At 54.1% G+C, this 27,810-nt stretch overlaps 14 protein-coding genes across 14 annotated transcripts; 8 read left to right on the top strand and 6 right to left on the bottom strand.

Annotated features, from left to right (window-relative positions):
• Positions 1-203: 203 nt before the first annotated feature.
• On the top strand, positions 204-1,859 carry FA10DRAFT_245979 (PLP-dependent transferase). Its single transcript, XM_025519389.1, has one exon. The coding sequence runs from the start codon at positions 303-305 to the stop codon at positions 1,719-1,721; it is 1,419 nt and encodes a 472-aa protein (XP_025373957.1). The 5' UTR covers positions 204-302; the 3' UTR covers positions 1,722-1,859.
• A 1,707-nt stretch (positions 1,860-3,566) lies between these two features.
• Positions 3,567-5,332, bottom strand: FA10DRAFT_256634 (hypothetical protein; the record flags this gene model as incomplete). Its single annotated transcript, XM_025519814.1, has 3 exons — positions 3,567-4,387; positions 4,441-4,628; positions 4,685-5,332. The coding sequence occupies 3 exons, from the start codon at positions 5,330-5,332 to the stop codon at positions 3,580-3,582; spliced, it is 1,644 nt and encodes a 547-aa protein (XP_025373956.1). The 3' UTR covers positions 3,567-3,579.
• Positions 5,333-6,783: 1,451 nt separating this feature from the next.
• Positions 6,784-7,765, top strand: FA10DRAFT_297732 (hypothetical protein). Its single transcript, XM_025524541.1, has 2 exons — positions 6,784-7,257; positions 7,343-7,765. The coding sequence occupies exons 1-2, from the start codon at positions 7,207-7,209 to the stop codon at positions 7,559-7,561; spliced, it is 270 nt and encodes an 89-aa protein (XP_025373955.1). The 5' UTR covers positions 6,784-7,206; the 3' UTR covers positions 7,562-7,765.
• Positions 7,766-8,352: 587 nt separating this feature from the next.
• FA10DRAFT_223330 (hypothetical protein) lies at positions 8,353-9,183 on the bottom strand (the record flags this gene model as incomplete). The annotated part of the gene is made up of 2 exons (XM_025518578.1): positions 8,353-8,536; positions 8,627-9,183. Coding segments are annotated over 2 exons (741 nt in total), but the record flags the coding sequence as incomplete, so codon positions are not given.
• Positions 9,184-10,544: 1,361 nt separating this feature from the next.
• FA10DRAFT_222873 (hypothetical protein) lies at positions 10,545-11,283 on the top strand (the record flags this gene model as incomplete). Its single annotated transcript, XM_025518566.1, has 2 exons — positions 10,545-10,600; positions 10,650-11,283. Coding segments are annotated over 2 exons (690 nt in total), but the record flags the coding sequence as incomplete, so codon positions are not given.
• Positions 11,284-12,891: 1,608 nt separating this feature from the next.
• FA10DRAFT_263026 (hypothetical protein) lies at positions 12,892-14,957 on the top strand (the record flags this gene model as incomplete). Its single annotated transcript, XM_025520169.1, has 3 exons — positions 12,892-12,936; positions 12,991-13,664; positions 13,718-14,957. 3 exons carry the CDS (start codon positions 12,892-12,894, stop codon positions 14,955-14,957), a joined length of 1,959 nt encoding a protein of 652 aa, XP_025373952.1.
• Positions 14,958-16,143: 1,186 nt separating this feature from the next.
• On the top strand, positions 16,144-17,128 carry FA10DRAFT_269860 (hypothetical protein). The gene is made up of 2 exons (XM_025522910.1): positions 16,144-16,547; positions 16,607-17,128. The coding sequence occupies exons 1-2, from the start codon at positions 16,464-16,466 to the stop codon at positions 17,042-17,044; spliced, it is 522 nt and encodes a 173-aa protein (XP_025373951.1). The 5' UTR covers positions 16,144-16,463; the 3' UTR covers positions 17,045-17,128.
• A 527-nt stretch (positions 17,129-17,655) lies between these two features.
• FA10DRAFT_269859 (hypothetical protein) lies at positions 17,656-18,005 on the bottom strand. The gene has a single exon (XM_025522909.1). The coding sequence runs from the start codon at positions 17,982-17,984 to the stop codon at positions 17,748-17,750; it is 237 nt and encodes a 78-aa protein (XP_025373950.1). The 5' UTR covers positions 17,985-18,005; the 3' UTR covers positions 17,656-17,747.
• Positions 18,006-18,123: 118 nt separating this feature from the next.
• On the top strand, positions 18,124-19,315 carry FA10DRAFT_269858 (NAD(P)-binding protein). The gene has a single exon (XM_025522908.1). It carries the CDS (start codon positions 18,249-18,251, stop codon positions 19,119-19,121), a length of 873 nt encoding a protein of 290 aa, XP_025373949.1. The 5' UTR covers positions 18,124-18,248; the 3' UTR covers positions 19,122-19,315.
• FA10DRAFT_269857 (hypothetical protein) lies at positions 19,306-20,213 on the bottom strand. The gene is made up of 2 exons (XM_025522907.1): positions 19,711-20,213; positions 19,306-19,659 (listed from the first exon to the last, which is right to left on the bottom strand). The coding sequence occupies exons 1-2, from the start codon at positions 20,161-20,163 to the stop codon at positions 19,540-19,542; spliced, it is 573 nt and encodes a 190-aa protein (XP_025373948.1). The 5' UTR covers positions 20,164-20,213; the 3' UTR covers positions 19,306-19,539.
• A 522-nt stretch (positions 20,214-20,735) lies between these two features.
• FA10DRAFT_269856 (short-chain dehydrogenase/reductase SDR) lies at positions 20,736-21,722 on the bottom strand. Its single transcript, XM_025522906.1, has one exon. It carries the CDS (start codon positions 21,615-21,617, stop codon positions 20,862-20,864), a length of 756 nt encoding a protein of 251 aa, XP_025373947.1. The 5' UTR covers positions 21,618-21,722; the 3' UTR covers positions 20,736-20,861.
• Positions 21,723-22,358: 636 nt separating this feature from the next.
• FA10DRAFT_256625 (NAD(P)-binding protein) lies at positions 22,359-23,114 on the bottom strand (the record flags this gene model as incomplete). The annotated part of the gene is made up of 1 exon (XM_025519813.1): positions 22,359-23,114. One exon carries the CDS (start codon positions 23,112-23,114, stop codon positions 22,359-22,361), a length of 756 nt encoding a protein of 251 aa, XP_025373946.1.
• A 525-nt stretch (positions 23,115-23,639) lies between these two features.
• On the top strand, positions 23,640-24,525 carry FA10DRAFT_297713 (putative nucleoside-diphosphate sugar epimerase; the record flags this gene model as incomplete). Its single annotated transcript, XM_025524540.1, has 1 exon — positions 23,640-24,525. Exon 1 carries the CDS (start codon positions 23,647-23,649, stop codon positions 24,523-24,525), a length of 879 nt encoding a protein of 292 aa, XP_025373945.1. The 5' UTR covers positions 23,640-23,646.
• A 426-nt stretch (positions 24,526-24,951) lies between these two features.
• On the top strand, positions 24,952-27,563 carry FA10DRAFT_282009 (hypothetical protein). The gene is made up of 5 exons (XM_025523741.1): positions 24,952-25,043; positions 25,104-26,163; positions 26,224-26,374; positions 26,431-26,765; positions 26,836-27,563. The coding sequence occupies exons 1-5, from the start codon at positions 24,966-24,968 to the stop codon at positions 27,525-27,527; spliced, it is 2,316 nt and encodes a 771-aa protein (XP_025373944.1). The 5' UTR covers positions 24,952-24,965; the 3' UTR covers positions 27,528-27,563.
• Positions 27,564-27,810: the final 247 nt, after the last annotated feature.

Raw genomic sequence — 27,810 nt, 5'->3', positions numbered from 1 at the left:
AATGGTGGTGAGGAGCTCTTTCATCGAATAAAAAGCGCGACGAGGGTACCAACATATTTTTCATAGTTGTACAGTACATTTGTGTTAGCCAAGGCCAGAATCGTATTTGTACACGTGCTCAAGAAGGCCTCATTCTTACGTAAGAGTGCGTCAGGTTTATTGGCCTGACTCATATCTTTATGAGTAGCCGGGGTTGAACAGCATACATATAGGCCCTCACTTCAACTCACTGCTTTGACCTCTTGTCAAGAGATCTTTTATCCACGGGAGAAAATCGAACAATTTTGAAGTTTTCTACGGCAATGGCGACGACTATCAACCCAGCAGACCTGATGACATTAGGGTTGAAGGTGCTGCAACAATGTGTCGAAAACCGCACAACAACATCCGAACAAACCGCAATTCGAGTCGCTGGTCCAGATGATGTAGACCACCTGCACTCTACGGCAATCCCCGATCGGGAGCCCGCGTCCATCGATAACGTCCTTGCGCGTGCTGCGAAGATCTTTGCATTTCGTGCTAGGATGGACCATCCCAAATTCTTCGGATTTATTCCCTCGCCTTCCTCCGACTATTCCTGGCTAGGAGACATGCTTAATGCAGCCTACAATCCCCACGCAGGAAGTTGGTTTCAAAGCTCGGGGCCATCCTCGATTGAGAAGTCGCTCATTCATTGGATGGCAAGGGATCTGTTCAGCCTTCCGGATACAGCTGGCGGCTGCTTTGTTTCCGGAGGCTCAATGGCCAACTTGATAGCATTGATGGTTGCAAGAGATCAAATGCTGTCCGACGACAGCAGAGGAAAAGCTTTAGTCTACGTGTCAGAACAGACACACTCCTCCATCGGCAAAGCACTACGTATTCTTGGATTTCGCGGCAACCAGCTGCGAAAAATAGATTGCGACAACAATTCATGCATATCGATTTCGAATCTGGAGCGCCAGATTATCCAAGACCGGGGTGAAGGAGGATATCCGTTTCTCATTGTCGGCAATTGCGGTACGACAAACACCGGCAGTATCGACGACTTTGTTTCGTTGGCCGCAATCGCCAGCGCGCACCGACTCTGGCTTCATGCGGACGGAGCTTATGGAGCATCAATCGTCCTCTCTGCGAAGCACAAAAATTTGCTGCGAGGAGTAGATTTGTGCGACAGCATGACTTGGGATGCTCACAAGTGGCTCTTCCAGACCTATGGGTGCGGCATAATTATCGTGCGCAACCAAAACTTGCTGGTTGAGAGCTTCCAGACCGGCGCAGAGTATACGAGAGATGCCCCGGACGGGCCGGAAGAATGTCCAAATTTCTGGAATTATGGTCAAGAGTTGACACGACCGGCGCGGGCGATGAAGCTCTGGTTTTCCTTACACATGATCGGACTGGGCGCTCTCGAGACAGCCATAGATCGAGGATTCGAACTTGCCGAGGTAGCGCAGCAAGCTTTAAGCAAGCTCAAATACTGGGACATAGTGTCGTCCGCGAAGTTAGCCATCGTCTGCTTCAGGTACGCTCCTCCTCATATTTCCGAAGCCAAACGCGATCTTCTCAACGAGCAAATTTCGAAAGCCGCCATACGCGAAAGTATCGGAGTCACGCTGACGACCAGACTTCACGGCAAGACTGTCCTCAGGATTTGTAGTATACACCCGGACTTGCAGAACGCAGACATGGTGGCGATCGTTGAAAATTTGGACAGAATAGCTAGAGGCTTGTCGATCTAGTAGGAAATTGGTGTCTTCACTTTCGTTCAAGAATGCGCAGTTACTGCGTTCAAGTTTGGTCACTCGCATACTTGTTGATGTGCTTCACGGTGCATTGTCACAATGGATGTCGCGCCGCACAAGTATCCGGCTCTGGATGTTTTGAAATGTATCTTCTGTTTGCAGCGACAAGGTAACACACTCCCGATGATCAACCTTCTTTTCCGTTTAATCCTGGAATCAGAACGCCTGGTGAGATGATCGTGTCTGTGAACCGTTGAAGAAGCAGTTCCCTTTATTCGGGATTGTCCCCTTCGTGTGACAACCGACCTTTCTAAGGAGACATAAAGTGGAGGTATGTAAGTTTATTGTCACCTTCACTTCAGCATACTCACACACTTGTAGCGCCACACAATACGATCAAGCTCACCTTACCGTCGGAAACAGAGCTGTCGGGTATCTCAGGGATCGAGGATTTCGTCCATTCGGCCAAGACGTACATGGATCCAGAAGAAGAACAAACAAATAGCTCGACTCGGGCTTTCCTCGAGTCTCTCGAGAGGAAGGCTTCAGAGCTTGGACAAAGCGCCAGCTCTCTCGTTCTCTTTTCGAGGAAAGGAATACGTGTTGAGTAGAGTGATGAAACTTCTGAGCCCATCGTCGGAGCTATCGCTGATACTATCGCTTTTATTTGAAGAACGCAAGGAGAGACATCAAGTGTAAAGTTCATAAAGCGCCAAAACTTCCGCTTTCAGAGGAAAATTTTCTTGCTGAACGTCACGAGCGGCGGCTTCAGCAATTTATGGGCGATCTTCTGGACAAGTCACGAGCACACGTCTCACAGTATTCTGCTCCGGACGTGAGGAGAGAAGACTGGCTGCAGACTGCAGCTTCTGCAAATGACCTCTTTGTTCAATCTTCGGAGAGCGTAAACTGCGGAATCTTGGTCATGCAGAGAGTCAGCATCTCAAGGAGTAAATTCAAAGTACTGTACAGTGGGGGGACAAAAGTCGTACGTGAGCGCGTTTTTCTCATCTCATCGCCCCGCCAAAACATAGGAAAAATCAAGAATGCTGCCCCTTACGGACCCCAGTCATGACTACCTTCTAAAAGCAATCTAGAGCGGTTTTGAGAAGCAAGAAACCTGCTTCATGTGTAGGGCCATCACATAGCTAAGAGCCAAGCGTTTCTCACGGGTGGTGATGGAGCTGACAGACCTCTTAGAGGTGCCCTCCCAAAAAAGGTCGATTTTACTAGTAAATTTCGACTTTTTCGAAAATGGGCTTGCTTTTTCACCCTCTACTCAATCAATTGGCGTGACCACTCTTTGTGCTCTAGCTATGTGGTAGCCGTACGCACAGAGCAGCTCTTCCAGGTTTCAAATTACTTTTAGCGTTATTTTAAAGGGTAGTCATGACTGGGGGCCGTGAGGACCAGCAATTCCGCATTTTCCCTATGTTTTGGCGGGAAGTTGGAAACGCGAAAAATCAGCTCGCGTACGACTTTTGTCCCCCCACTGTACTTGGAGCTTGGACGCGCTTACGCGGATCTGGCCTTTTCCGCAACGGCAGGCTCGTTGGGCCACATTGCAATCAAGAATTTTCATGACAAAGCATGTCCAACCCTACGAAGAATTTCGCAGGATCAACGCATTGAGCCTGCAAATCGTGTGGGACTTCGAAAGCGCGCAAAACGAGCAAGGGATCTTTTCTATAGTGGCGCACTTTTTTTGGATTCTCGATTCTCGAGCGCAAAAGGAATGCATAAGAAAGGTACAGACTTGTAGCAAGCTCACACATAAGTGATGAATGTATTAGCATCTCCCAGAATGGTGTCACACGTCTAAGCTTGAATGCTGGAGTGGTAGACAGCGTGAAGTTCAGCTTCTTGCTTCCTGCGGTTCAATCTGCTCGACAATGATGTCTGTCTCATCCATCGAGACGGTCACAACGATCTGCATCTGTCCTTTCGAATTGAGCAGCTCCGATTTAGCGAGGCGGCCGTTGACGAAAAGTGCCCATCTACCAGGTGCAAGATTGTTGACATAGAAAGTAGACTCTCTGGGATGACCTCGCCACCGCCTTGCTGTTAAAATCACCGCGGCTCGTTCAACGTCACAAATTGCACGCGTGAAGTCGAGATCATCCTCGAAGCCGTCACCGTCGATGTACGGCCGACTCGAGAGCAGGTCCTTGGTCCACGGCTTCTCCCAAATCTTCTTTTGCCCGTCGACTACGTTCAGCCTCGCGTATCCGATCCCAGAATTACCCGAGTGTGGTTCGACGTGTGTGTAGTTCCAATTTTCGTCCATGAGCTGGCTATTGCGAGGATAAAAAAAGCCACCGTCAACCCATGTCGGTTCGAGGTGCGTGTCTGCGGACTCTAAAAGGCTACGTAATTCCTTCTCCTTGCCCAGCTCGGAGAGCATCATTGTGTACCCAAGCCAATTCAAAGTCTCGAAGGGTATTTTTGGCTGGTAATCTTGCGCGATCTCTCGTGCAGCGTGGAGTGTTGCTTGATCATCAGGATCGTATCCTCTTTCGTGGACCAGTGTACGGAAAGCTTTCGCGACACAAGTCGGCTGAATCCGGGTGTTCCCGTCGAAGTGCGTCAGAAAACCCAGAGTTTGCGCTTCGTACGAGGCTTGCACATAGTCTGCATTCCACGTATTCATGAAAGCATTTGCCCTGCAAAAATCCTTTCAGCACCACTTTCCAGGGAGATTGGATCAAAGACTTACCAAGCGGTATGTGCTCCTTGCTTCGCTGGCATTGCACATTTCTGTTTCACTGCGAAATAACTAGCGTATAGTCCGTCGGACCTTCCGAGCATCCCTTTCGCCGAGAGCGCAGCTTTATACTTTGGTAAAATCTGTCGTTCGACATGGTCCGTACCATCTCTCGAATCATTGAGCCTCATGGCAATAAGCTTGAAAAGGAAAACCATTAGCACATCGCTCTGTCAGAACCGCGGTGAAAACTTACAGGAAATTGGTTGCAAACCACAAAAACAGCATTCGGTTCGCAGCACACGCCGACCCATTCATTTTCCTCCATCTGCGAGAGGATGACCTTGGCGAGGCTGCGATTGTCATAGACGTAGGTTTCGGGCCCGAGTCCCCAAAAGACTGGGTCCCATCTAAACACGATGCTCCCCTCCCTTTCGAATTCGTCGTCGTCGAAGAGCATGGCGTAAAGACTGGTCATCAACAGGAGGTGACCGCTGTACATGATGTTTTCCTTCCTCACAGGGTCCGCCCAAGGCTTGCGAAGCTCGGTCAGATCAGGATCGAAAACTTTCCCACTGTGACTAGCCGAATACCAGTAGCTCCACACCTCCCGTCGGAGCATCTTGTGGATGATCTTCCTCATGAGGTTTCGAAAAGCGCCCCGGAGAGCCGGTAAACGGTGGAAATGGGCGACACCAGCTGCATACGCCATCAAGGCCAGCTGATACCTCTTCGCATCATCGAATTCTTCGTGACCGTCCTCATGCTCCATGTAACGCCAGTTCCCATCCGGCTGAGATACGAGATTGTGAAAGTGCCGCAGATGGCCGACCTGCTTCTCGTCGAGTTTGGCATAATCAGATAGCGAAATCTTTGGTCGGATGTCGGCTGCTGCTGCTGTCATGGTGAAACCTTGGGAGCTTCTGTAGTAATGTGAGACTTTGACTTCAGATGCCGAGTAATTGAGATGGTGAGATCATATAGAATTCGTCGGTGCTTATATACCTCAAAATCGTGTGTGACCTAACGAAGATCACCCTTGGAACAGCATTCGCGCCATCGACACCAAGCACGGTACCCACTCCGGTCTTTCGCACTTCGCCTTTCCAAATGTCGGAAAATGCACGTCCGGTCAATCGCGTGGGCAAAGAGAGATGTGGTCATGGTTTTCCTCGAAGGTGATGACAACCGGAGCATGACAATATCAGTAGTCAAAGCGTGAGGCAATACAGGAGAGGTTCGTACGTCGTCACGTCGGATATCGAGGTACCGAGTAAGAACCATCAAAACCTTGCGCGCGTCCATCCTAAATCAGTCGAGGAAGTGGGTAATGCATCCGCGGTCACGCGTCAACTGCAACAACCCTTAACGTGACCTCGTCGCTCTCCTCCAGCCGAATGGGAGAGGGAGAGTAGATTTGAGCGCTGTCCGCGCGAAAAGAACTCATCATGCATGACAAGATCGCAACCTGAACTCCAGTAAGCACGAGCATAATTTCCCTAACACGTTTCCACCTAAGCACGCATGTTGTTCGATGCGCGGGCACACTGAGGCCGCCTCCGCGGGAAGGACCTTACGCCACTTCTGGTCACCTCGAATTACAAACGATGCCGTCTTTTCTTAGTGATTAGTGAATTACGATTTGCACATAAGTAATACGGTCTTGCGAACACCTTTCAAAAGTTTGTTGAGATTTATTAGTGAATAGCCGCATTTAGCTACAGATCAGATGATTTACTCTTGTAGGTTGCAAACGCGAAGAACGTATTACCTCTCGACATCTTTACGGCGGCTGCTGACCACTGCTGCTTTACTGAAGGAAATTTGCGTGGGCATGACGTCCTAGAAGGGAGCATAAGGAGCCGGAAAAGACCAAAGCGGGGTGCAAAGTCAAAAAAATACGATTTCGCCTCCACGACAGTTTTAGCCACAACAGCAATGGTACAATCATCATCAAGTATCCGTGCAGAACTCCACAGCTCTGAAGCTGATTGCCAAAGCTTTCGAGCTAGCGTCTTAGAAGCTTGCTCGAAACCTCCGATAATTTCGTCCATCCGCCCTCCAGGTAACGTGAAAAGGAGGGATTTTTAGGACACCGCCTCGCAGTAAAAGAAGAACATGTCGCCACCTTCCGCTGCCAACAACTATGATGACCCGGCCGCAGCTGAGATCGTCAAGAAGGCAAAGAAAGAGCGCATCGCCGTCGAGAGCCAGTAGGACAAGAGCGATGTCGCACTGTACAACCTTGGCATTGGGGCGAACGCAGAGAACCTTGACTACGCCTACGAAGGCGCAGACGCCTTCCAGGCTTTGCCGACCTTTGGCGTCCTACCTATGATTGACGCCGTCCATCAATTTCCATTAGATTTCCTGCCCAGTTTTGAGCCTGCTCGGCTGCTCCACGGTTAACAAAGCCTGTGCATCCTTGACGAGATCCCGACAAGCGGCGCGTTGATCTCAAGGGTACGACTCATAGAGTGTCTCGACAAAGGCAAAGCAGCAAGTGTCGTGCTCAAGACTACGACGACCACGAGCGATATCAGCCGCGGCGGCGAAGACGTTCTTTTTTGAGAATGTGGGTACACTCTTTATTCGTGGGAGGGGCGGCTTTGGCGGACGAAGGCACAGCTCAAGGAACGACGAGTCCACCGCGATCGGCCGAGCACCTGTTCGGGATCCGGACGCCATCACGTGCTATACAACATGCGCTCACCAGGCGGTACTCTACCGTCTCTCGGGTGACTATATCCTCTGCGTGTTGATCCGGGTTTTGCAGAGATGGGAGGCTTTGGCAAAATAAGTGGACGTCACTTACCTGCTTGCTGTTTTGTCCTAGTCATTGTTTTGGACGTAGCCCGACTGTTGCACGCAAAAGTGCCAGATACTGATCGATTGTTCTGCTTTTTCATCGTAGCCCATCTTGCACGGACTTTGTTCCTTTGGCATCTCGGCACGTTTGTTGCAACGACAGGTTGGGTTATTCCCACACATCAAGGCTCGATTCGCAGGCACAGTTGTGCCTGGCAAACAGCTCACCGTCAAAGCATGGAAGGTGGATTCAAAGACCATTCTTTTTGAGAGTTGCGTGGATGAGCGCGTCGTGCTCCACGCCGCTGCCGTCACACTCGCTTAATTGTTTGTGCTTAGGTGGTGTCTTCATCATTTCTCATCACAATTTATAGCGTATTGTTGGACGTGAAGCCTCTGCGTAGGATCCAGTAGCGCTTCCTTTGCCTTGCCGCATGATTCGAGAATACTCACTGAAGTAATTGACTGTCGTCGGAAAGCGGTGCTCTTGGTCTGTGTCGCGCTCTGCTCGGACAACGAGAAGTACACGGCTGACGTCGGGAGTATTACAGATTTGATGCGGTGATATTGTCCGAATTTGCTTGCACGTGGTCACCATTCGAGACTACCTTGAGAGAAGTCACGTTAGAGTGCAATTATCTGGGCATACAGATGAAGCCAATCATCGTGGCGTGGAAGTCGGACGAAGCGGGGCGGCTCTGTGGGGGCGACGGAGGCTGCGGACACATTGCGGGCGTGACTTAGTGGCCAACAGGCTTCTGCACGCCCGAGCAACTGCTCAGAGAACAGGAGTAGCCCGCGTTACGAGCGCACGAGTTCGATAGAGGCCCTTTCTTCTGTGTCCTCCGGCACAATGATATGAGAAATACCGGTAGACTATGTTCTCTGATTTGGTCAGCCATTCATGACTGCCGCTCGAAGCTGTCGCTTTATGCATTTCAGGCCCCGTCTTTCTTGGAGTGTGATGTCACCTTTCTAGTCTTTGCGGCCCAGGGAGAGACCATCGTCTTTGAGTTCGTCCGACCAGTGCACTTCGTCCTCAGTGTCAACTGCCTCAACCTCTTCGTCGTCCCCAGTTTCGACTTCATCCAAAGGCACCAGGCCATACTCATGGCTCTCGATGCCCTCTAGCTCTTCATCGACGGCCCGTCGCGCGACGATGAAGAGATAGATGAAGATGCCCACACAGAGGCCCACGCCTAGAAAGCCAGCTGCGTGCTTGATCAGTTCGGCCGTCTCCGATGCGGCGGCTTCGTTTGCACCCGACGAGATTTGGGTATTCCCTGCCCCAAACGAAGCGCTTGTCGCGGAGTACTGCCCCTTGTTGACTTTGTCGGCGCCAACACCGACAGATGCCGTGCTCTCTGAGCTGTTGAGAGCGCCGTTGTACGCAGCAAAGTTCTTGATAGACGTCCCTAGAGCACAGTGCACGAGAAGTTTAGGCAGGGCCAGTGCCGTGCAGAGGGTGTACGTCCTCAGCGTCAGCGTTGGCGCGCTGGCCAGGAGCGTATTCATGAGATTGTACGGATAGGGTGCCAGACGAATGAGAAAGAGGAGCTGAGGCCGCTTCTCGATGGCTCGCACCACGTTCTTTAGACCGCCACTCTGGTCGAGGAGGCTGAACATCCAGCCGCGGAGTACGCTCCGACTGAGTACATAGACGACGATGGCGCCTGCCAACGCGGCAGTGTAGCTGATGACGAAGCCCTGAAACAAGCCGAAGGTGAAGCCAGAGAGGACGATAAGCGTCGAATAGAGCGGCAACGGCGGAAAGGTGGTGAGAAAGATGAGCGCGCCAAGGATCAGACGACCGGCCATGCCCAGCTTCTGCAGATGACTTGCGAGACGGTCGAGCGCTCGGAATACCTGATTGTGCCAGGTCAGGACGATAAAGGTGCTCGTGAGGCTGATTGCTACCCAGACGAGCAGGGGCATGTAGGCGCGCAGCCAGGGAGGATGCCACAGCCTTTGCCCGGTGTCTGGGTGGCGAAAGGCGGCATCAACGCTGAGGACTGTACTGCGAAGTGTCGTTGCGACGCCCCGCACCGACTCAATGGGGTGCTGCAGAGTTGTGATGGCAGCCCCTGCGAGTCGAGAGGCTTGCCCGTCCCGTCTTGGGCTTTGCTTCGTATTGAGAGGCGTCCCGCGTCTTCGCCTCGTCTTTTCCAGGTCCAAAGCGCCGCGTCTGGCCTGGGGCGCGATGATGGGGGACGAGGTGCTCATGTCTGTGAGGTGCGAAGAGTGCAGCAAGTCATCTTGAAGGGTCAGATGTTTGCATGGTGGTCTTGCTGTAGGTGGGCCCATGACAGTCAAGTGTGATAAGAAGGCGGTGGCGCACGAAGCCGAGGAGGGCCAGAGCAAGGCAGGTATTTGCCTGTGGCTTTTCGATGGGAGGGCCCTTTATCCCTTCACTTCGCTATCCTCGCGCTCATACTACAAAAAGCTATCCTCGCGCTCATACTACAAAAAAGACGAGCAAGTGTGCGAATCTGGCACTGTCAAAGTATCGCGATTTGCGCACAAGGAAATGGGTAGGGTGAGTGCTTCTTGCCGTACGCGCTGCTCGGCTTCCCGTCGGCGAGACGCGTTCGGCGGCTCCTCGTCGGTTTTCTGCATAGAGCCGCTTCTCCGACTCTTCTCGCAGCGTGTGGATAGATAGACTTCGCGCCGTGCGGCTGTCCGTCGGGGGATTGGCTGTTTCTTATACCTCTCCACCCTCTTCATATAGCATGATCTCCGTCAGATCGGACACACACAACCACATTCGTACGAAGCAGTCACGAAAGCGAAGATCAATGGGCGCATCACGATAAAGCGCGTAGAAGTAGACACAGATTCGCAAATGGCTACGGAGACAGCGCGCAGACTACAAGGACCAAGACACGCTCTCCTGCTCGACCTGCCTTTCTCATCGCTCGATGGCACGTCTCTCTGGCAAACGGGCGCTGCAGCTGCTCCTCGTCCTCTTTAGCCTCTTTCTTGCTGGCACAATCGTCTTTCTCGCCGCCGTCAATGTCTACTTTTCCATTGATCCTGCGGCCGTAATACAGCCTGGAGAGCTGGGTTCCTGGGAGGAGATTCAAGGGAATGGCGATCTCCACCGGCTGCCGTGGTCCCCTGCCGAGAAGCCTCTCTCTGAAGCCCCCGCAAAGGCTCACGAGGACGCGGCTGTCTCGGATGGCTCTGGCGACGAAGCAGGCAGCATTGTCGTGCCACATGGCCGCGATAACGTCTCCAAGCCCTGGGACCCGAAAAACCCGCCGGAGAAGATCCCGCGCATCATCCACCAGACATGGAAAGACGCCCTCTTGCCGCCACAGTGGCAGGCGATGCGTGACGAGTGTGCCCAGATGCACCCAGACTAGTGAGTGTGGGTTGACGCGAGATGAGAAGCGCACACTGACATTCCACAGCCAGTACATGCTTTGGACGGACGCCGAGTCGCGCAATTTTCTCGTCGAGCATTACCCCTGGTTCGTCGCCGTCTTTGATGCTTATCCTTACCCCATCCAGCGGGCCGACGCCATTCGCTACTTTGTCCTCTATCACTACGGCGGCATCTACATGGACCTCGACGTTGGCTGTCGCCGGCCCTGTGATCCATTGCTCCGCTTCGAGGTTGTGCTGCCAAAGACGATTCCCGTGGGCGTGTCCAACGACGTCATGCTGGCCGCAAAGGGTCATCCTTTTATGGACTACCTCATCCACAATCTCGTCGCCTTCAACCACCGTTACGTGACTCACTATCCTACCGTCATGTTCAGCACAGGGCCCATGTTCGTCAGCTCCTCGTACCAGCTCTATGCCAACGTGCACAACCAGTCGATGCCCTCGACGTCTTGGGCGCCTTCCGCGGGCTTTTCGGGCGTCCGCATCCTCTCCAAGGCGCTGTATGGCAAGAATGCTGCGCTTTCTGAGGTCCCCGATGCCTTTTTCCGCCACTTTTACGGCTCCAGCTGGCATGCCAAGGACGCCAGCTCCCTCATCTTTCTGCGCGATCACGGCCCCGTCTTTCTGGTCTTGGGCGCTTGCCTCGTCCTCTACGGCCTCGCCAGGAGCTTCAAGTCCTCCCGTGACAGCACACTGCCAAGGCGATGTCGTGGCGGCAGCGGTCGATCGACGTTGCTCCCGCTCAGCAACTCAAACGTGCAAGAGCTTCAAAAGAACCGCGACGCTGGTGCTGAAAGGACAGCCGCCGCAAATGCCTTTGCGGGGTAGCCACCTCACGAACCTAATGTGTAAATTGGCTGGATACTGACCTCGAGGAGCGCGAGTGTCATGGCGCAACGGACAGAGAGGGAAGGGGCTGGAAGTAAGTATGTCATGGCTTCTTGGCGTGCAGCAGACCGACGAGCAGCAAGCGTGCTGTAACGAGCAGAGTCGCCTCTTTACGGCCATGGGCGGCATCTTTTCCTTCACCGACTCCTTTGTCGCAAACAGGAGACAGAAGAACGATGCGTTCAACGGCGCTGCCGGAGGTTGTGCTGCCGGTCTTGTTGCGGGTGCCAATGGTGAGCGGCCTACCTATCCCTACCCCTCTCCTCTCCTCTCCTACATCCCGAGTCGCACGCTGCTCGTCCATGCGAGCAAGAAACCACCTGAAGATTCAATATAGAAAAGGCACGTCGGATGTTCTATTCCGTTAGATTCCAAATCGCCGATCTGGAGAAGATGTATGCATGCCACCGACAGGGAGCCGAGAAGCGCGCATAACAATCAGCGCGCCTCGATTTCTTTCTCAGATACATTATTATAATCTTCTGGATTACTTACTTATAATGGACTGTCTCCTTTCTCTTCGCTCCCTCTGCCGTCCGCTCAGAACCTTTATCTGTGCCCTCCTTTGCAGAGTGACATGGCCAAAACGAGGCGGACGTAGACGTCTGGCATAGAAATCAGACCCGCGAGGGCCTCGACTGGCACTGCGATGCCGGACTCACGATGCCGGATTCGTGATGTTGTGCGACAAATGTTGTACCTCCAAGCCCTTTTCGTCTTTCGAGATCTTTGAGAGGGCGTTGAGACTCAATTCAAAGCGTCTGTGCATGTCGATGCAGTCCTGTACGGCTGCTATGAGCAAAAGACTCAGACGGTTCGACCCGACGGTGGGGTGGACTTGAAAGGCTTGTGTTTCATGTCGTCGAGGCACACGCCCCCAGAAAAGCTGTGGTACCCATCGGCCTCGGTGGGCATTCTTTTGAGCAATGAGGGACTCCTTCAGCTTGATTAGCCAGTTCTGTGACAGAACGGCGATGGTGCCGTCTCCTGTGCCAGGATAGGAACCCTTTTGAGGAGAAGCCGAGTCAATGGGTGGTTGGAACTTCGGTCACGCTGCGCTTGAACCCCGCCTCTTTTGAATTACTGAGATCTTCGACAGAAGCGAGTAGCGCGCTGGCGTCATCCCAGTGCTCTTTGTCAGGGCCACTCCGATGCCCCTGCAGCACACAGCAGTGAGACCTATACGTCAATCAATACAATGAGACGAGGTATGAAGTAGTGGACTGCTTTTGGCTACGAGGCAGTGTCAGTGTACTGTACAGGGTATCAAAATGACCGACTAGCGCCGGAAATATGCCATTTCTCTTGGCACGCTGCCTGAGTCACGCTCACGAGACGTGTGGATTTTCGTCTCTCTCCTCCATCATCGGGATCGCCATGCGGGCGATGAGAGCGTCATGCGATGCATGTCGCCTCCGCAAGGTCAGTGCGTCCCTGCGATCTGCGAGTGACTTGCACTGACTTATGTAAGGCCAGGTGGCGTGCGATCGCGAGGCGAGGATGGAGAAGGGCGAGGCGACGTGCAGCGCATGCGCCCGATTCGCAATCGCATGCACCTTTACCAGGAGACAACAGCGCGTGACGAGGTCGGACAAGTCAGGGACAGAGACGCCGTTTGGGGTGCGGGGACTGTCGCTGTCCATCGTCGACCTGTGTGTGCACGCGTACCTGCGCTTCATGGCGCCGTGCGTGCCCATCATCGACATATCCTCGCTGATGTCGCGGACAATACAATACGAGAGCGATGTGCTGGTGCTGGCGATGGCGGCCATGGGTGCCCCGCTCCTGGATGCGACCACGGGGCCGGCACGGTTCGCTCTACAACTGGCCATGGAACGGCGCTTCACCGAGATGCTGAGCGAGAGACCACTGACAGCAAGAACGCTCGAGGAGCAGGCAGACGTCATCGAGGCTACATTTATCCTTTCTGATCTCAAGCGGTCCGCCAGCCAGGAAGAGGGGCCGCTGCGCATGGAGTCGTCGTCCTTTGAGTTCATCACTCGCCTCGTGCTCGAGACCCACATGAACCGCGAGCCGCTCGAGGTCGATGGGCAGCGGTACGATTCCAGCACGGGCGTTGCGCTGAGCGCGACACAGGTGCAGCGTCGCTCGCGCATCTTTTGGTTTGCGCTCATGCAGGACTCCTTTCGGTGAGTCGCCTCCCTCTTTCTAACCGTCTCTTCATTGACGTTTGCAACTCTAGCTCGTTTGGGAGGCAGAAAAGCACAGTGATCCGGGAGAGCGACTACGACTGGGAGCTGCCGCAGTGGATGCTGCATCCCGAGTCGCACTACGATGCACCCGTGCATCTGGTCCCGCGCGAAGCGCTCTCGACGATGGCCTCCTTCGATGCCGCCCACCTCGAGTCTTTTCTCCGCCTCGCCTTTCTCGTCCGCACCGTCTCCATCAAGTTTGTCACGCCCGAGGCCCAGGGGCGTGGCGTGCGCCCAACGGATGTCGAGCGCGCCCTCCATGCGTTTGAGCAGTGGCGCCACCGGCTGCCGTCTGTCATCACCTGGGAGTCGGCCGTGCAGCACCCGTCTTCGCACGACGACGTCTCCCAGCGCAACAGCATCAAGGCCCTCTTTCTCGAGTCGCTCTTTCTCCGCCAGATTGCTGGCACCTGGAGTGCGCTGCACGAGTATGGCGTGCGCGCAGACGAGTGTCACTGCCATGCCCCGTCCTCCCGCGGACGGCTCGACGAGCTGATGACTGCTGCCCTTTTCCGCGTCGCCAAGCTCCACACCGAGGCGGCCGCTCGGCGGCTGCTGCGCGCACACCGCGTGCTACTCGACCTGAGCGCGACCTATGCCCTCTTTGGCTGCGTGCTCCTGCGCCACATGCCCCCTGGCGGCCACGTGCACGTTCCCAGCGACGCCAAGCTGGGCCCGTTTGCTGTTGCGGCAGGGGCCATGCTGACGGCCGGGGACATGGCGCGCCTCGTGCAGCAGCTCATCGATGCGGCGCATACGTGCGACTCGAGCCGGTACGTGGGCGCGGTGGTCACCAAGCTGCAGCGATTTCTTGCCGACGCACGTGGCTCGTCGTCCGACTCTTCGTCATCTTTGCCCTCGTCATCGCCCTCCTCGTCGCCCTTTTCCTCGACGTCCTCTCCCTGGTTGCCCTTTCCCTCGTCGCCCGTCCCCTCGACATCGACCATCTACGGCACATTCAAGGCCACGCAGACGCAGATGATGCAGTGGATCGACGACGTCAAGGTGGCCGCCGGCGACGGCGGCGTGCAGTGCCACTTGCCGCCTCTCTCCTACCAAGAGCACACCACATGGCAGGCGTCCCTCCGTGCTCTCAATCTCAACTACGAGCTGCCCGGCAACGTCTTGTCCATGGGCCCCGATGCGCGGGTCTGGGCAAGCGATCTCTGGAACAATACACCTGATCTAAGCTGCTCATCCCCTATACCCACTCGGACGGACACAGGGTAGCAGACGGCACCTGACCACAAGCCCAGCACGGCCGTGCAGCACAGATGTGTATGACACAAGGAGAAGGGCGTAACACAAGTCCTCCAGAGAGGTCCGCAAAGGTCTCGTGCGCGCTTTGCAGGCACTAGTAAGCCTTTCATCGACGGAAAGATCCATGCCGGTCTTGGTCTCTCGGCGCACGTCTTCTGCTGCTCTCTCGCTCTTGCGCTGAACGATAGATTCTTCTTTTCTCGCAAGTAACGAGTACAGTACATGGACCGAGAGAAATGGGATTCATCGTCGTCCATGCCGAGGGTGGGGGAGACTGTCGCCCGCACGTTCAACATCTCCTTTGCTGTCCTCTTCGAAGACCGATGGGGTGAACCTCTTTAAGGTGAAGTCGAGGACGACAAGGATGGCGACTGTGATTGACTTCGGCCACGTAGGCAAAGAGGATCCGGACCCACAGGGGTGCCCTGCAGCGGCGACCTGATGGATGTGTAGATGATACGGCTGCACATGAACGGAAACGCGAGAGATAGAAACTCTAAGCAAGCGCTTGTACGATCACAGACAACAGATCAATCGATCAGAATGGGTGACGAATGCATTGACTGGGCTGTCTCGTCTGAAGATGGGAGAAATCTGCCATGATCGATTGGCTACTAGAAAGAGAGACCGCGTCACTGCAACCATGCTTTCGTCGCAAACTCGACTCCCTTTTCCTGCACATCACTCCAACGGCCAGGAAACAGTAAGTCGAAACCATGATCTTGGCCAGCTTGGTTTTGATTCTAGCGGTGATCTTGATCCATGGGTGTACTTTTGAGGCGGCTAGGCAGGCGAAAATGAATTTGCACGCGGCGGAAAGCAAGGAATGGTTGGAGAGTACCGCGCTGTCCCTCTTGGCCGGCTCCTGCCACAGCGGTGTGCTGCAGAAGCTCTCCCATCGAAGCTAGTGAAAATCAGCACTAGCGGGCGGGAGAGCATTGCGCTACACCCCTTGGGCCGTGGAGAGGTCGCTATGCTGTTCAGCAGTTGAGCCCTCGACGCTGAAGAAGATACTGATGCGGCCAGGCACGGCGCTTGATTATGCGCACAGGCCGTTTGGCGGGCAAGACCCGGCCACTGTCTCGCGGGGCGGCCAAGATGAGTGCTCTCAGGAACGACACTAGGCACTACTGGTGAGGGTCCCGAGAGCAGTGGTGTAAGACGCTAGTGTGAGAACGCGCGTCAGCCAGATCTGTCAGTGCATCTCGACAGCTGCTGTCAATTGGAACCCAGCCCGCTTCGACCATCAGCCCCTCTCTCTTTTTTCAAGCTGTATCTCTCTCGGTATGTGCACGGCCCCGAAGCGGTTTCCCACACGGGCCAGGCGTGATTCCGCTTGGCGAAGTTGGAAATGGGTCGGAAGAGGGAACAGACATAAAAAGCGAGCCAATCCAGCCGAAAGAGAATCGATTCCATCCACTCACTCTCCCAAGGCGGATAGAACACTCACTCTTCCAATACGGTCTTCTACCAACCATGTCTGAAGCCCCACCGCAAGCCAACTATGGCTCAACCCTAGTGACAGCAAACGCACCAGCCTACTCCGATGAAAAGCAGCAAGTGAGTCTGACGAGGCTGTCGTCTAGGGTGCAGCAAGGTTAAAGTCTGCCTCACCCAAGCACGTTGCTGTGCAGCAACCACAGCAGGTAGTCGCTGTGCCCGTCAATGCTCCCAACCCAGACTATGCATACGAGCTAGATGCGATCAAAGCATCCTACCAGCGTTTCGTCAACATCGACCTGGAGAACATCAAGCCGACTTGCCCTCAAGAGCTGGTGCAGCGGGGCTTGACGGCAGAGACATTCAATGACATTGTCGATCGCGTTCGAAAGACCAAGAAGCGCAGCAACACCAACAAGGCCTTTCTCTGGCCCGCTTGCATCTTCTGCTGTGGAATCATCGGCTGGCTCTTGGTTGACCGCCGGTCCGTGGGCAACACCAAGCTCAGTGACCAGCTGGCACCTATTCTGGAGGGCTACAACATGGATCTCGGCCAGAAGAACATCCCTGTTCGCTTTGCATGGGTTCAGGGCAAGCTTCGAGCCTATTTCAGGTGATCATGTACCCAAGCTGCGCCATTGACATTGTGATACCTGCCGGTCCCTCTGGTGTGGAAGCCTGACATGGGAACTTCCCTTGCTCTGACGTGCCCCCACACTGATGATTGCAAGGGTGGTTACTACTAAGTGTCGTTCATATTTTGGCGGGTTCGCTTTATGCCAGATGGAGCCAGACAACGGAGGCGAAGTGGTGGTGATAGGGACATTGCATGGAGCGTGCCGATCAAAGAGGTGTCGTCTTACCGGCACCCTGAGCACATAGGATGGCGGCGACCGAAGCACCTAGAGTGGAGACAAAGTCCCCCTTCTTAACCCTTCAGGTGACCTTACCAAACCTCTTTCACCGGTGCTCAGCTACCGCCCGCGGATTTCGAGCTTCCTGCTGTCTCCCGTCTCCGACACTGAGTGGAAAATCACACTGTCATGAAACAGTCAGCGCGCAGAAGATCGGACTTGAGAAGGAGTTTGGTCTTGCCGCATCTTGCTGGTGCGTGAGCCAAAGACCTTTCCACATGGACGATTCGTCGATTTTGCCGCTGAGTCCAGCTGAGCTTGTGTACACGCAGGGCTCCTGAGCCACAATTGACCAGACTGCGAACTGACACCTCATCTCATACGGCTTCTGCTCGCTGTGAGAAAGCGAAAAGATCCAACTTGAGGCTTTCCTCTTGATGCTCGCTTGACCGCGGGAACTGTCGCTTCACTTCGTTGTATTAGCGACCGATCCAGTGCGCATCCTGGTCTGTCCGTGGCCGATAGCTAGATAACCCGAGTCTATTTTGATTCGAATGAAGTACTGTACAGTACAGTACAGAAATAGAGTTAAAAGAGATCGGGTCCCGCCGAGCAAAAAGAACGCGATCACAGGACGACGCCGAAAAGTGGTCCACAAAGATGTCTGGCCAAGGCGCTTAGGATCAAGGAAGAGAGAACGCATTGTACAGTAGATAGAGAGAAGCAACAGAAATCCAAGTTGTATTCAGACGAACGCGAGGCAGAGTGAAGGAATAGAACGTGGCAAAAGTCCGGCTTATGTCCGGGCGACAGCGTGAGGCGTCAGCTCCTGCGCATGACGGCAAACATCGACGCATTGACCAGCATGAAATGAAGCTTCGACTTTGACTAATTTCAGCGCTGAAGACGAACCTGACAACCACTTTAAAGTCTTGCAGATCCCTTCTCGCAGCGTCGCACAACGACGATGTCTCACAGCTTCAACACCATCACCCAGCGCCACTCAACGTACCCCGCCATCGATCCTCTGCTGCCGCAACACAGCACCAAGGGCAAGACTGTTCTGATCACTGCGGGTGCGACCGGCGTTGGCAAGTCGGTCGCAAGGGCCTTTGCCATTTCTGGCGCGAGACGCATCTTCGTTGCGCTGCGCAACCGCGAAGCCCATCGAGAAGCTTGCAAGCAGCTCCAGGATGAATTCCCAGGCGTCGTCTTTGAGGTTGTGCAGGTCTCCTTGGACTCTCTCTCGAGCATTGAGACGCTGTGGCAGACGTTGAAAGACACAATTGACATCGTCGTGCTGTCTGCGGCACATAGCCCGCATCGAGGGCCTTCTACGACGATCGACGCCCACGATGCGACTGCCGCAATGACGACAAATATTGTCGGCAACTGGGAAATGGCCCGGCACTACCTTGCGAGCTGCCAACGAAACGGAGTCCGTGGCAGTATAGTCGAGGTATCCAGCGGTGCCGCCCACTCGACCAATGGTCGCAACAGCGTATACGGCGCTTCGAAGATCGGCTCCTCGTTCCTTCTTGCCGCGCTGGCTTCGGAGAATCGTGCTCACTTGCGTCTCTTCAGCTTGCATCCTGGGATGGTGTGGTCGACAATGGGAGAAAAGGCGGGGTATCGGCGCACCGATCTTCCCGTCGACGACGATGACCTCGTTGGCTCCTTTGTGGTCTGGCTGGTTTCTGGAGAGAAAACGTGGCTCGAGGGACGTTTCGTGTGGGCCACCTGGGATGTCGACGAGCTTACCAATCGCAAGGACGAGCTCTTGGCCGACGAAACACTGCTGACCTTGGGCCTCATAGGCTGGGCAGGGCCATCCAAGTAGTCCTGTCCTGATCGTCGTCATAAATCTATGGACAGTGGCAGCTCGTCGCGCAATTGCAACCCCAAAGACACCATTGGATCGCAATTCGTATTTTTGCAGCATACAAGAAAGACTGATAAGAGGATTGAGCTCAATTTTGATGTGCAGTAGACTGGAGACTTCGAAACGAAATGCCATGGCATGATGAGAGATATCCATCGAGACCGCAGAAAGGCAAATCTACTTTGTTCGAGCTCCCCCCCCGCGACTCTGCTGCATCTTCTTGCTTTCTGCTGCATCTTCTTGCTTTCTATGGCAGATCTCTTCAGTGTCGTGCCGTACATGTATTGTCATGGTAGAGTGCCTTGCACTACAGAGGTGAAAAAGGAATCTAGCACGTAGGGAGAGAATCGATGGCCCTCGGGCCGCCAGCGTGCAATCAAGGTAGGCGGGGACTTGGATCTCTGTCTTCTTTCCCAGGGCTCTGCTTTTGAAAAAACGTCTTTACACTGTCCGCGTCCCACTTGAGCACCACCGTCTCTATGACCGAGGCTCCGTACTTCACACCGGTAAGCAGCAACGAAGCTATACGCGCGAGCTCAGTACGTACCGAGAAAGAAGTTTCTTTGATCACACACGCTCCAATTTTGCGGTAGAATGTCGAGACGGAAGGATTTCCTTTTATTGTTTGGATGCCGATCGAATCTACGCCTAGACGAAAGTCGCGGAGCGCGATCGCATCTCGAAGAATGGTCCACAGCAAGTTCGAGCCTACTCCTTTCCCAAGCATTGATGGAGATGTGAAGAAACACAAGAGCTCGTACCGACAGCCGAGGCCGTCTAGGTAGGCCTTCGGAGGCCCGAATTCGATGTATCCTGCGGTATCACCCGAAGTCTCTTCGAAAGCGATCTTGGTTAGATTACGATCGTCACCTAGGCTTGCTTTCCTATGGCCCAAGTAGTCCACTTCGAATTCTGTCGAGGCAAGGTACTCCTGAGGTCCGAGCTTGAGGTCACGAGTGAAAGCAGTCCTGATGCAGTTGATCAGAAAATCGCTGATCATTGCTGCGTCTGCCAGACTGCCTGCACGCAGGGTCACAGAGACTCCCATTGTCGAAGTTGACAAGCAAGGCCGGGATTCGATTTGGGAATCTGATATCTTCGGGCCGTGATGCCACGTGGGGCGAGGAAGCTGCGCGCTGCTCGCCTGGCTCGAATTTCGCGCTTTATTCACCGTATCAAAATTGTCGTTGTCGTCTTCGAGTGCTACTACCAGCGGCTCTGTTGCAGACATACAAGGACTGGTTGGCGTTCCACACAGGCAGCTCCTTTGGTTCCAATAAGGCACCGATGAGCAAAGGACCTTTGGGCGAGTAGAAGAGCAAAATCTCAAGCGAGCCTTGCAGCGGAAATTTGGGCTGTATGAGGACCCTTCATCGGTTCACCTGCGCCAACGGCTGTGCACCTTGTGATCGGATCGGTCGCTTATCATCCTACCACACGTTAGTTTTCGATCAGCTCGCTATGAAAATGACAACCAGTCATCGTCTTCTAAGTGTATGTTTAATGTGCAAAAGTATAGGGCTCCAACCTCATTCCGAGTACCAATGGCTTCGAGCTGTTATCCACAGGCAGGAGCTTGGAGGGCAACGTGACGCGGTGCCACCTCATAGTCAAGGCTGCTCGCCCTGGCTGTAGCTTAGTAGTTCATCACCAGCTCACGCGGTGTGCATGTGCAGCGACATTGAGTATTTCACGTGTCTACCAGGGAATCGCCTCGCCCGGCCATCTCGTAAAGGTGCCAGTCACTCCGTCCGACAGCAGCGCCACGCGTACGATCTCGCGTGCGCCCTCTTCGAGGTTCTGCGTCCCTGTGAAACCGTTGAGGTTCGTGCTGACGAACCCGGGCGAGACAATGCGGACTGGGATGCCCTCTGGCTCCAGTTCGATGGCCATTGCGAGTGCCAATGCATTCAGCGCCGTTTTCGAAGCCGGGTAGACGGGGCCAAAGATGGATCGATGTTGGTTGCCTGTGTCGGCGTTGCGCGTGAGCGACCCAGCGCCGCTCGAGACGATCACAATGCGGGAACCAGGCGTCGCTCGGAGCAGCGGAAGCATGGCCTGGTGCACGGCCAGTACACCAAAGACGTTGGTGTCCCAGACCTTGCGCATGTCCTCGAGCGGCACATTGCTCGGCCGAGTCTTTCTGGAATGCTCAGCGATACTCTCGCCTGGCTGCCTGTTTGTGTTGGAGATGGCGGCGTTCTGCACAAGGACATCCAGGCGGCCAAACTCGCGCCTGATGCGTTCCGCTGCTGCGCCAATGGAGGCCTGGTCGGTGACGTCGAGCTGGACTGCAGTTGCCCCTGGTCCTGCCTCCTCTGCTGCTGTCTCGCCACGTTTCAGGTCTCGTGAGCCAACGACGACGACGAAGCCGTGCCGGACCAGCTCCTTGGCTACCTGGAGGCCGACCCCCTGATTGGCGCCAGTGACAAGGGCGACTCGCTTCTCCTGCATGGTTCGCTCTTGCTTCCTGTGCCTGATGTACAGTGCCGTGCGACCCCTTTGAGGCTCCGCGAGAGCAGCTGTATTTTTATGCGCCGTTCGACCCTCTGTGTTTTCGCTAACCACCTTGTACAGTACACTAGTGTGAGCCACGCCTCCATTATCTCCGCAAACATAGCCGCCTGGTGAGGAGGGACAGCGCTCACCTCACATATGTTATCTCCGCGCAAGCTCCACTACTATTAAGTCCACCACAAGTTCCCTTGCTTCCACATGCATGACTCAATCTCGACTCTTAGCGTGAAGATGGGGTCAGTGGACACATGTATTTCATGAAGCTCGGTCGACTCTGCATCTGAAGGGCTTGGCGTTGTTGTGAAGAGAAGAACGGTAAACACGGGGAATCTAGAGACCGGATCTACAGGTCAGAAGGGTTAAGACGAGCATCGTTCTGAGGCCCCAATATGCTCGTGCTTGCATTTCCTGCTGGCCCTTTCACCATGTTTGTTACGACGAGTTTGTCTTCCAGCAGTGCGCTTCATAGCTAAGCTATAAGCGAGCTTGCGGCTCGCAGAAATCTCTTCCATTACGCCAACTGGTACGACCTCAGGGTTGCAGTGCAAAAACGTGAACCTTGACGAGGCTGGAAATTTCTTTCAGTTTGATTGCTGCGCAGATGACATGCGAGGTTTGCGCCAATTTAACTCGAATTGCATTTGACGAAAGATTGATCGCCATAAATGTGCGCTATCGTCACCAAGGGATGGTACTGCCACTTGAAGAGTCGAAGACAAGACCAGATACCGTCTCTTTGTTGGCCGTCTCGATGAACTTAATAACTCTTTGAGCTGCCTTTCCGACGGTCACTGCTCTACCATCTTGTAACAGGTTGTTCATAGTGATGCCACCCAAGGCTTTGATCGCCTTGTCACCAAGTGCCGTGTTGACCACGCCTGGATGAATGGCGAAGCATGTCAACCACGCTTCTTCGGCAGCCAAACGATTAACAAAGTAATTGAGGGCGATTTTACTGGCACCGTAAGCGGACAACTTCACCGGAGGTAGGCTGTCGCGAAGCGTGAGTGATGCAACCTCAGTGCTCAACGCTACAAATTTGGGCTCTTTGCTCGCAAGTAAGAGGGGTCTGAATGCCTTGAAAAGAGCCCAAGGTCCAATGAGGTTGTTCTCCATTTGCTGACCGACCACATCGAGATCGGTTTCCGAGATTTGGATTCCTTCGTGCGCAATCCCTGCATTGGCAACAATGGTGTCGATCTTCTCGATGCCGTCTTCTTTCAGTATGTCAAGTGCTGCCTGTGCATCCGAGCGGCGCGACGAATCGATCTTCACCAAAGTCAACGTTGTTCCAGAGGCACGTGGAAGTGCACTCAGACTTTTTGCGTCAGCTGACTGCAAATGGCGTACAGCAGCGATGACTTGCTTGTCCGGTTGCTGCAGAAGAATCTCGACAAGCGCTCGTCCGATTCCTCTTGTGGCTCCGGTAACCATGATCGTACGAGCAGCGTCGCTTGTCATTTCGAAAGCAGTGCCTCGTAGTCTTTCTTGAGGATGTAGCTAGTTGAAGATAAAAATCTAGGATGATACGGTCCTCACTACCATCCTTATGAACCAGTTTGCACCAATTTGCTGAGCAAGCAATTCAATCCTCAACTGTCAGCTCCCGTTCAAGGATAGACCTCCAAAGGACAGTGATACTGTTTGCTGCCGTCAGCTCTCCGAGCCGCGGTTTCTCCGAGAATCCGCGTGCAATAAAAAGAAGGTGCTATACAGTTGCTTACGGGCATTTACGCGGCGGTACTTCCGTCAGATTTGCGATTGGAGATATCTCAGTCGAGGCATGCTCAATGTTTTGGGCTTGCCGGCTCGGCATTTCCGATACCACTACTTCGCAGAAGAGCGCAGAGACCATAAGCCATAATTGCTCACAACAATTGGAACGGTGCAAAGTTGCCGCGGTGTATGTATAAAGAGCAGTGCAAACTTGCAACGACGGTCATCGAGCGCTTTCTAAGTGAGCAACATGTCTGACTCTCTGTATCTCATCTCCGGAGCCACCGGCGCAACCGGGCGCTTCACCACCTTAACATTGCTCAACTCAGGCCGGAAAGTTCGAGCTTTGGTGCATAAGGAGGACGAACGCTCAGAACCGTTGAAGAGCCTCGGAGCAGAGATTGTTGTTGGCGACCTCCTCAGCCTGGAACAGATCCGCGCGGCAATGGACGGCGTAACGGGTGCATACTTTGTCTATCCTTTCCTTCCCGGCCTTGTTGAAGCGACTGCTTTTTTCGCCCAGGCCGCGATCGAGGCGGGCGTTACTTCGATCGTCAACATGTCACAGAAGCCAGCTCGTGCGGACGCCAAGAGCCATGCATCTCGCGACCATTGGATAAGTGAACAGGTCTTCGACTGGTCAGGGGTTCCCACTACCCACATTCGTCCGACGTTTTTCGCCGAATGGCTGACCTATCCGATGGAAGCTTTCAATGTGAAAAAGGGGAGCATAGAGTTTCCGTTTGGTGATGCACGTCATGCGCCCATTGCCGCCGAAGACCAGGGTCGCGTGATTGCTGCTGTACTTCAGAATCCGAAGCAACACGCAGGAAAGGTCTATCCGCTCTACGGCCCTGAAGAACTTAACCATCGCGAGATTGCCGAGAGACTCACACGTGCGCTTGGTAGGCCATTCATCTACAAGCCACTGAGCATCCCGGAGTTCGTGGCGCGCCTGGAGAAGAGCGGCATGCACCCACGACTTGTACAGCACTTACGCGCGGTTGCTGAAGACTACAAGAACGGAGTGTTTGCCGGTACAAATTCGGTGGTAGAGGACCTCACTGGGCGCAAGCCTCTATCGGTAGAGCAGTTCGCTGAGGCGAATCGAGCCAAATTCGAGCTGTGAGAGTATCTCAAGTGTCCGTTCGGTCTTGCACAAGAATGCGATTAGCGGAAGGCGTTACTGCAGTGATCTTCTGGCGATACTAAAGCAGTGACCGTGGACCGCAGCCTTCACTTGAAGACAATTCATCTTAGCAAGTCGCCCTCGTAGGTTTTCTTCTTGGCAAAGTAACGATCCTTCGTCGTACACAATCTTACGCTGGTGGGCAATGGATTGCACTTTCGCTTTGGTCATCAGTCAGTGACTTCGCCATTGGCCATCCCACCGCGTCTATGGATGCGTGCCTGGCTCCAAGCCATCTCAGGAGGCACTAGCCAGCCACGTGAATAACAGTTAATTTCGTGATGATCGATCATGCGGAACGCATGAAATATAGACGGACACGGATTTACTTTCGGACTTGGAAGCTCCGATAGCTTGTTCCCGTCATTCAAGTTGGCGAGATGGAGACGACGGGCACGCTTTTGAAGAGGCCACGGAAAACCTACAGCTGCCTGCTCTGCAGAAAAGACAAAGCGAAGGTGAGAAGAGCCTTAGCCTTTATCGACGTGTGCAATTGTTGAGAGCTGGCGACCGATCAGTGCGACCGCAGATCGCCCTGCGGGAGATGTCTGAAGAAGCGTTTGGGGGATGTCTGCGCGTTCACAAAGAAGGACTTACAGCCGTCGCGCCAGAGCGCGCCCGAGATCGAAAAAAGGACAGGCCAACGTCCGCCAATAAACTCGGACCCTATGATCCGAGATCAGAGCACTCCCGCCGAAGAAAGCGAGAAAGCAAGCTCCTCGGGGAATATACCGCCAGCGCCGCTCGCTCAATCCTCTTCAGGCGATCCTCGCGGCTTCACCAAGTCAAAAATCTTCGCTGACCTCACTGCGGATCTCAGGACACTTGGTCTGCCTCAAGGGAAAGACAGACCAGAATCACGACCACTGGGACTTGCCGCTGGTGATTCAACGAAGCACCGTTTGAAAGACGTCCGCGAATGGTCACCTGATCTGCTTCATGCCGAGGAGTTCGAACCCATGGTTGCTCTCAAGATGCAAGAGCTTCAAAACGCACAGTCCGTAGGACCCCCAAGACATGACTGTGATTCTTCAAAAGAGGCGCAGACTAGAGACTTTGGTGGCGGAGAGATTGGAGTGGCACCTCGTGTGGTGGGGCGGCTCACCATCCCGTGCGTTCCAAGCAGGCTGGCGTGGTGCTTTCTGGACGACTTTCTCGATCTTGTCCATCCTATGATTCCCATCCTGCAGCCTCACCGGCTCAGAGCAGTCATGGCTGAGTACTGCAACGCGGCAAGCAAGGTCGAGCTTCCGAAGCAGGATCTAGTGTATATCTTGATCGTGCTAGCTGTGGGCGCGGGATCACATGCTGTAGCCTTGCAAGCTGCTAATTCCCGAATCCGCGATGAGGCGATGCTTCGAGTCTATCAATTACTTGTATTGGAGCGTGTCGCTCACGAAGACGATACGCAGACAAGCAGGAGCTGGCTTCAACCTCGATTCTGCGCGGAGAAGGCGGCAGACTTTTACACTGCAGCCAGGTTCCTGGTGGTAGACCTGGAGGCCGAAGAGCCCAGCATCGAGGTAGCCAAGTGTTTCCGTCTCTTGGCTTCGTTCAACCTCAGTCAAAATCTTTGGCGTAAGTTGTGGCTGGTATCTCGAGAAGGGCTCATTGCACTGATTCTGGATTCATCTACAGTGGCTTTTTCTTTCGGTTGCAAGGCTGTGATGATGTCGATGGCCCTCAAACTACACACTCTCTCGCCTCATGAAGCCACGACAATAGACAAAGCGGAAGAAGCACGGGAAGACGTCTGGAAGCTGTGGATCTGCTGCGCAACCTTTGACAAGTTGAGTGTCTGAGTGCGTTTGTTCACTCCGCACTTGCTCATCAGATTACCGGCAGCAACATTTTCCGCTTCAGAAAACTCTTGCCCGAGCGTCCACTGGCCAATCGGCAGGATATCGAGGCTGTCAAGATGAAGGAGCCGTACATGGCTCATATGCTCCGAATGGACGCCATAGCCGCTCGCATGTCGAAATTACCTCCGATGGACTCCCCGAGCTGGGTCGGTCAGAATCCTGAGCGGCTAAGAGCGCAAATATCAGCGATAGAGCTTGAGCTAGATTGCGCTCGACAGGCCTTGCCGGAGGATTCGCCCTTCCCTCTCGACCCCGAACAGGAAATGGGACACAGAAACTCGTCTATTGTCTTGACTGCCAGGCTCATGACCTGCGCATGTAAGTCGTCGCTCTCGCTTGCTGGCGATGGCAGAGATACGTAGCTGACGAAGCAGAGGAGTCGTGCTAGCGTGGACATTTCATCGTCTCCTGCTTCATCGTCCGTACCTCAAAGCCTGTGTTCGCGGAGAGTCATCGCCTTCGGTGGCATCCGACGTCGCTCTTTCGATCCGTTGCAGCGCCGAAGCTGCAACGATGTTGTGTGACGCTGTCTTGTGCGTCAGTGCAGTAGAGGATCGGCTCCACAGATATGCGACGGGCATTTGCATCAACCTACACAAGAGCTGCAGTACCCTTCTTATCTGCATCGTAGCTTCGTTGGAGTTTCTCGACGCAGAATTCGACGCAACGACCAGATCTCGTTGGGTAGAAACGATGAGAAGGACTCGAGCCAAGGCGGAAACATTTGCGGTCGATGCAAACGTAGCTAACCCAGAGACCGCGATAATCAAGCAGCTGCAGGCTCTCTGCGAGCGAGCTGAGATTCTTTCAAGGAGCACGGAGCGCTCTTCGAATAGTGTTGAGCCTTTTCCACACATCACTAACTCAGCGTCTCCTCAGCCGGAGCTGCCCTGTCAGCTTGGGTCAACTATTCGAGCGCATGATTCGGTCTCGACTGAAAGGGATGGTGTGCATCCGATAGAGCACTGGCAGATCAGCGCAGATCAGCTTCTTGACATCCTAACGGAGGACGACGCTTGGTGGAATCTGCACCCTCCTGGGAGGCGAGCGGCTGCAGACGGCAGTGATACGAGTGGCTGACTGATCGTTACACTTAGATGAATCTTTGGTGGGGAGCCTCACACTGCCTTGAATCAATACAATTTATCTGCCATTTGTGACCACAACTTCGTCGTCACTTGAAGCGGATAAGCGAATGCATTGCCCTCCCAAATCCTGCCGGCTGGGAGCGTGATGAGACCGTTTGATCTCCGATCTACGGACTTGGGCAAAGCCGCGACAGAAGTCCGGCCTCAGTCCATTTGGCCGGGCGGAAAAAGAAAAAAAAACATTCGTCAGCTGATTTCTGTTGCTGCAATACGCG

The sequence above is a fragment of the Acaromyces ingoldii genome (genome assembly GCF_003144295.1).
Source record: "Acaromyces ingoldii strain MCA 4198 unplaced genomic scaffold FA10scaffold_9, whole genome shotgun sequence".
NCBI lineage: Eukaryota > Fungi > Basidiomycota > Exobasidiomycetes > Exobasidiales > Cryptobasidiaceae > Acaromyces > Acaromyces ingoldii.
The sequence above is the reverse complement of the archived record's forward strand: the minus strand, read 5'-3'. Positions and strand labels throughout refer to the sequence as shown.

Coding starts and splice junctions, on each gene's coding strand:
- FA10DRAFT_245979 (XM_025519389.1), top strand. CDS start 303: ATGGCGACGACTATCAACCCAGCAGACCTGATGACATTAGGGTTGAAG.
- FA10DRAFT_297732 (XM_025524541.1), top strand. CDS start 7,207: ATGGGAGGCTTTGGCAAAATAAGTGGACGTCACTTACCTGCTTGCTGT. Junction 7,258..7,342: donor ACTTACCTGCTTGCTGTTTT/GTCCTAGTCATT, acceptor TTTTCATCGTAG/CCCATCTTGCACGGACTTTG.
- FA10DRAFT_269860 (XM_025522910.1), top strand. CDS start 16,464: ATGTCTGAAGCCCCACCGCAAGCCAACTATGGCTCAACCCTAGTGACA. Junction 16,548..16,606: donor ACTCCGATGAAAAGCAGCAA/GTGAGTCTGACG, acceptor GCCTCACCCAAG/CACGTTGCTGTGCAGCAACC.
- FA10DRAFT_269859 (XM_025522909.1), bottom strand. CDS start 17,984: ATGCGTTCTCTCTTCCTTGATCCTAAGCGCCTTGGCCAGACATCTTTG.
- FA10DRAFT_269858 (XM_025522908.1), top strand. CDS start 18,249: ATGTCTCACAGCTTCAACACCATCACCCAGCGCCACTCAACGTACCCC.
- FA10DRAFT_269857 (XM_025522907.1), bottom strand. CDS start 20,163: ATGATCAGCGATTTTCTGATCAACTGCATCAGGACTGCTTTCACTCGT. Junction 19,660..19,710: donor TCAAAGAAACTTCTTTCTCG/GTACGTACTGAG, acceptor ACCGGTGTGAAG/TACGGAGCCTCGGTCATAGA.
- FA10DRAFT_269856 (XM_025522906.1), bottom strand. CDS start 21,617: ATGCAGGAGAAGCGAGTCGCCCTTGTCACTGGCGCCAATCAGGGGGTC.
- FA10DRAFT_282009 (XM_025523741.1), top strand. CDS start 24,966: ATGGAGACGACGGGCACGCTTTTGAAGAGGCCACGGAAAACCTACAGC. Junction 26,375..26,430: donor TGCTGCGCAACCTTTGACAA/GTTGAGTGTCTG, acceptor GATTACCGGCAG/CAACATTTTCCGCTTCAGAA. Junction 26,766..26,835: donor CAGGCTCATGACCTGCGCAT/GTAAGTCGTCGC, acceptor GAGTCGTGCTAG/CGTGGACATTTCATCGTCTC.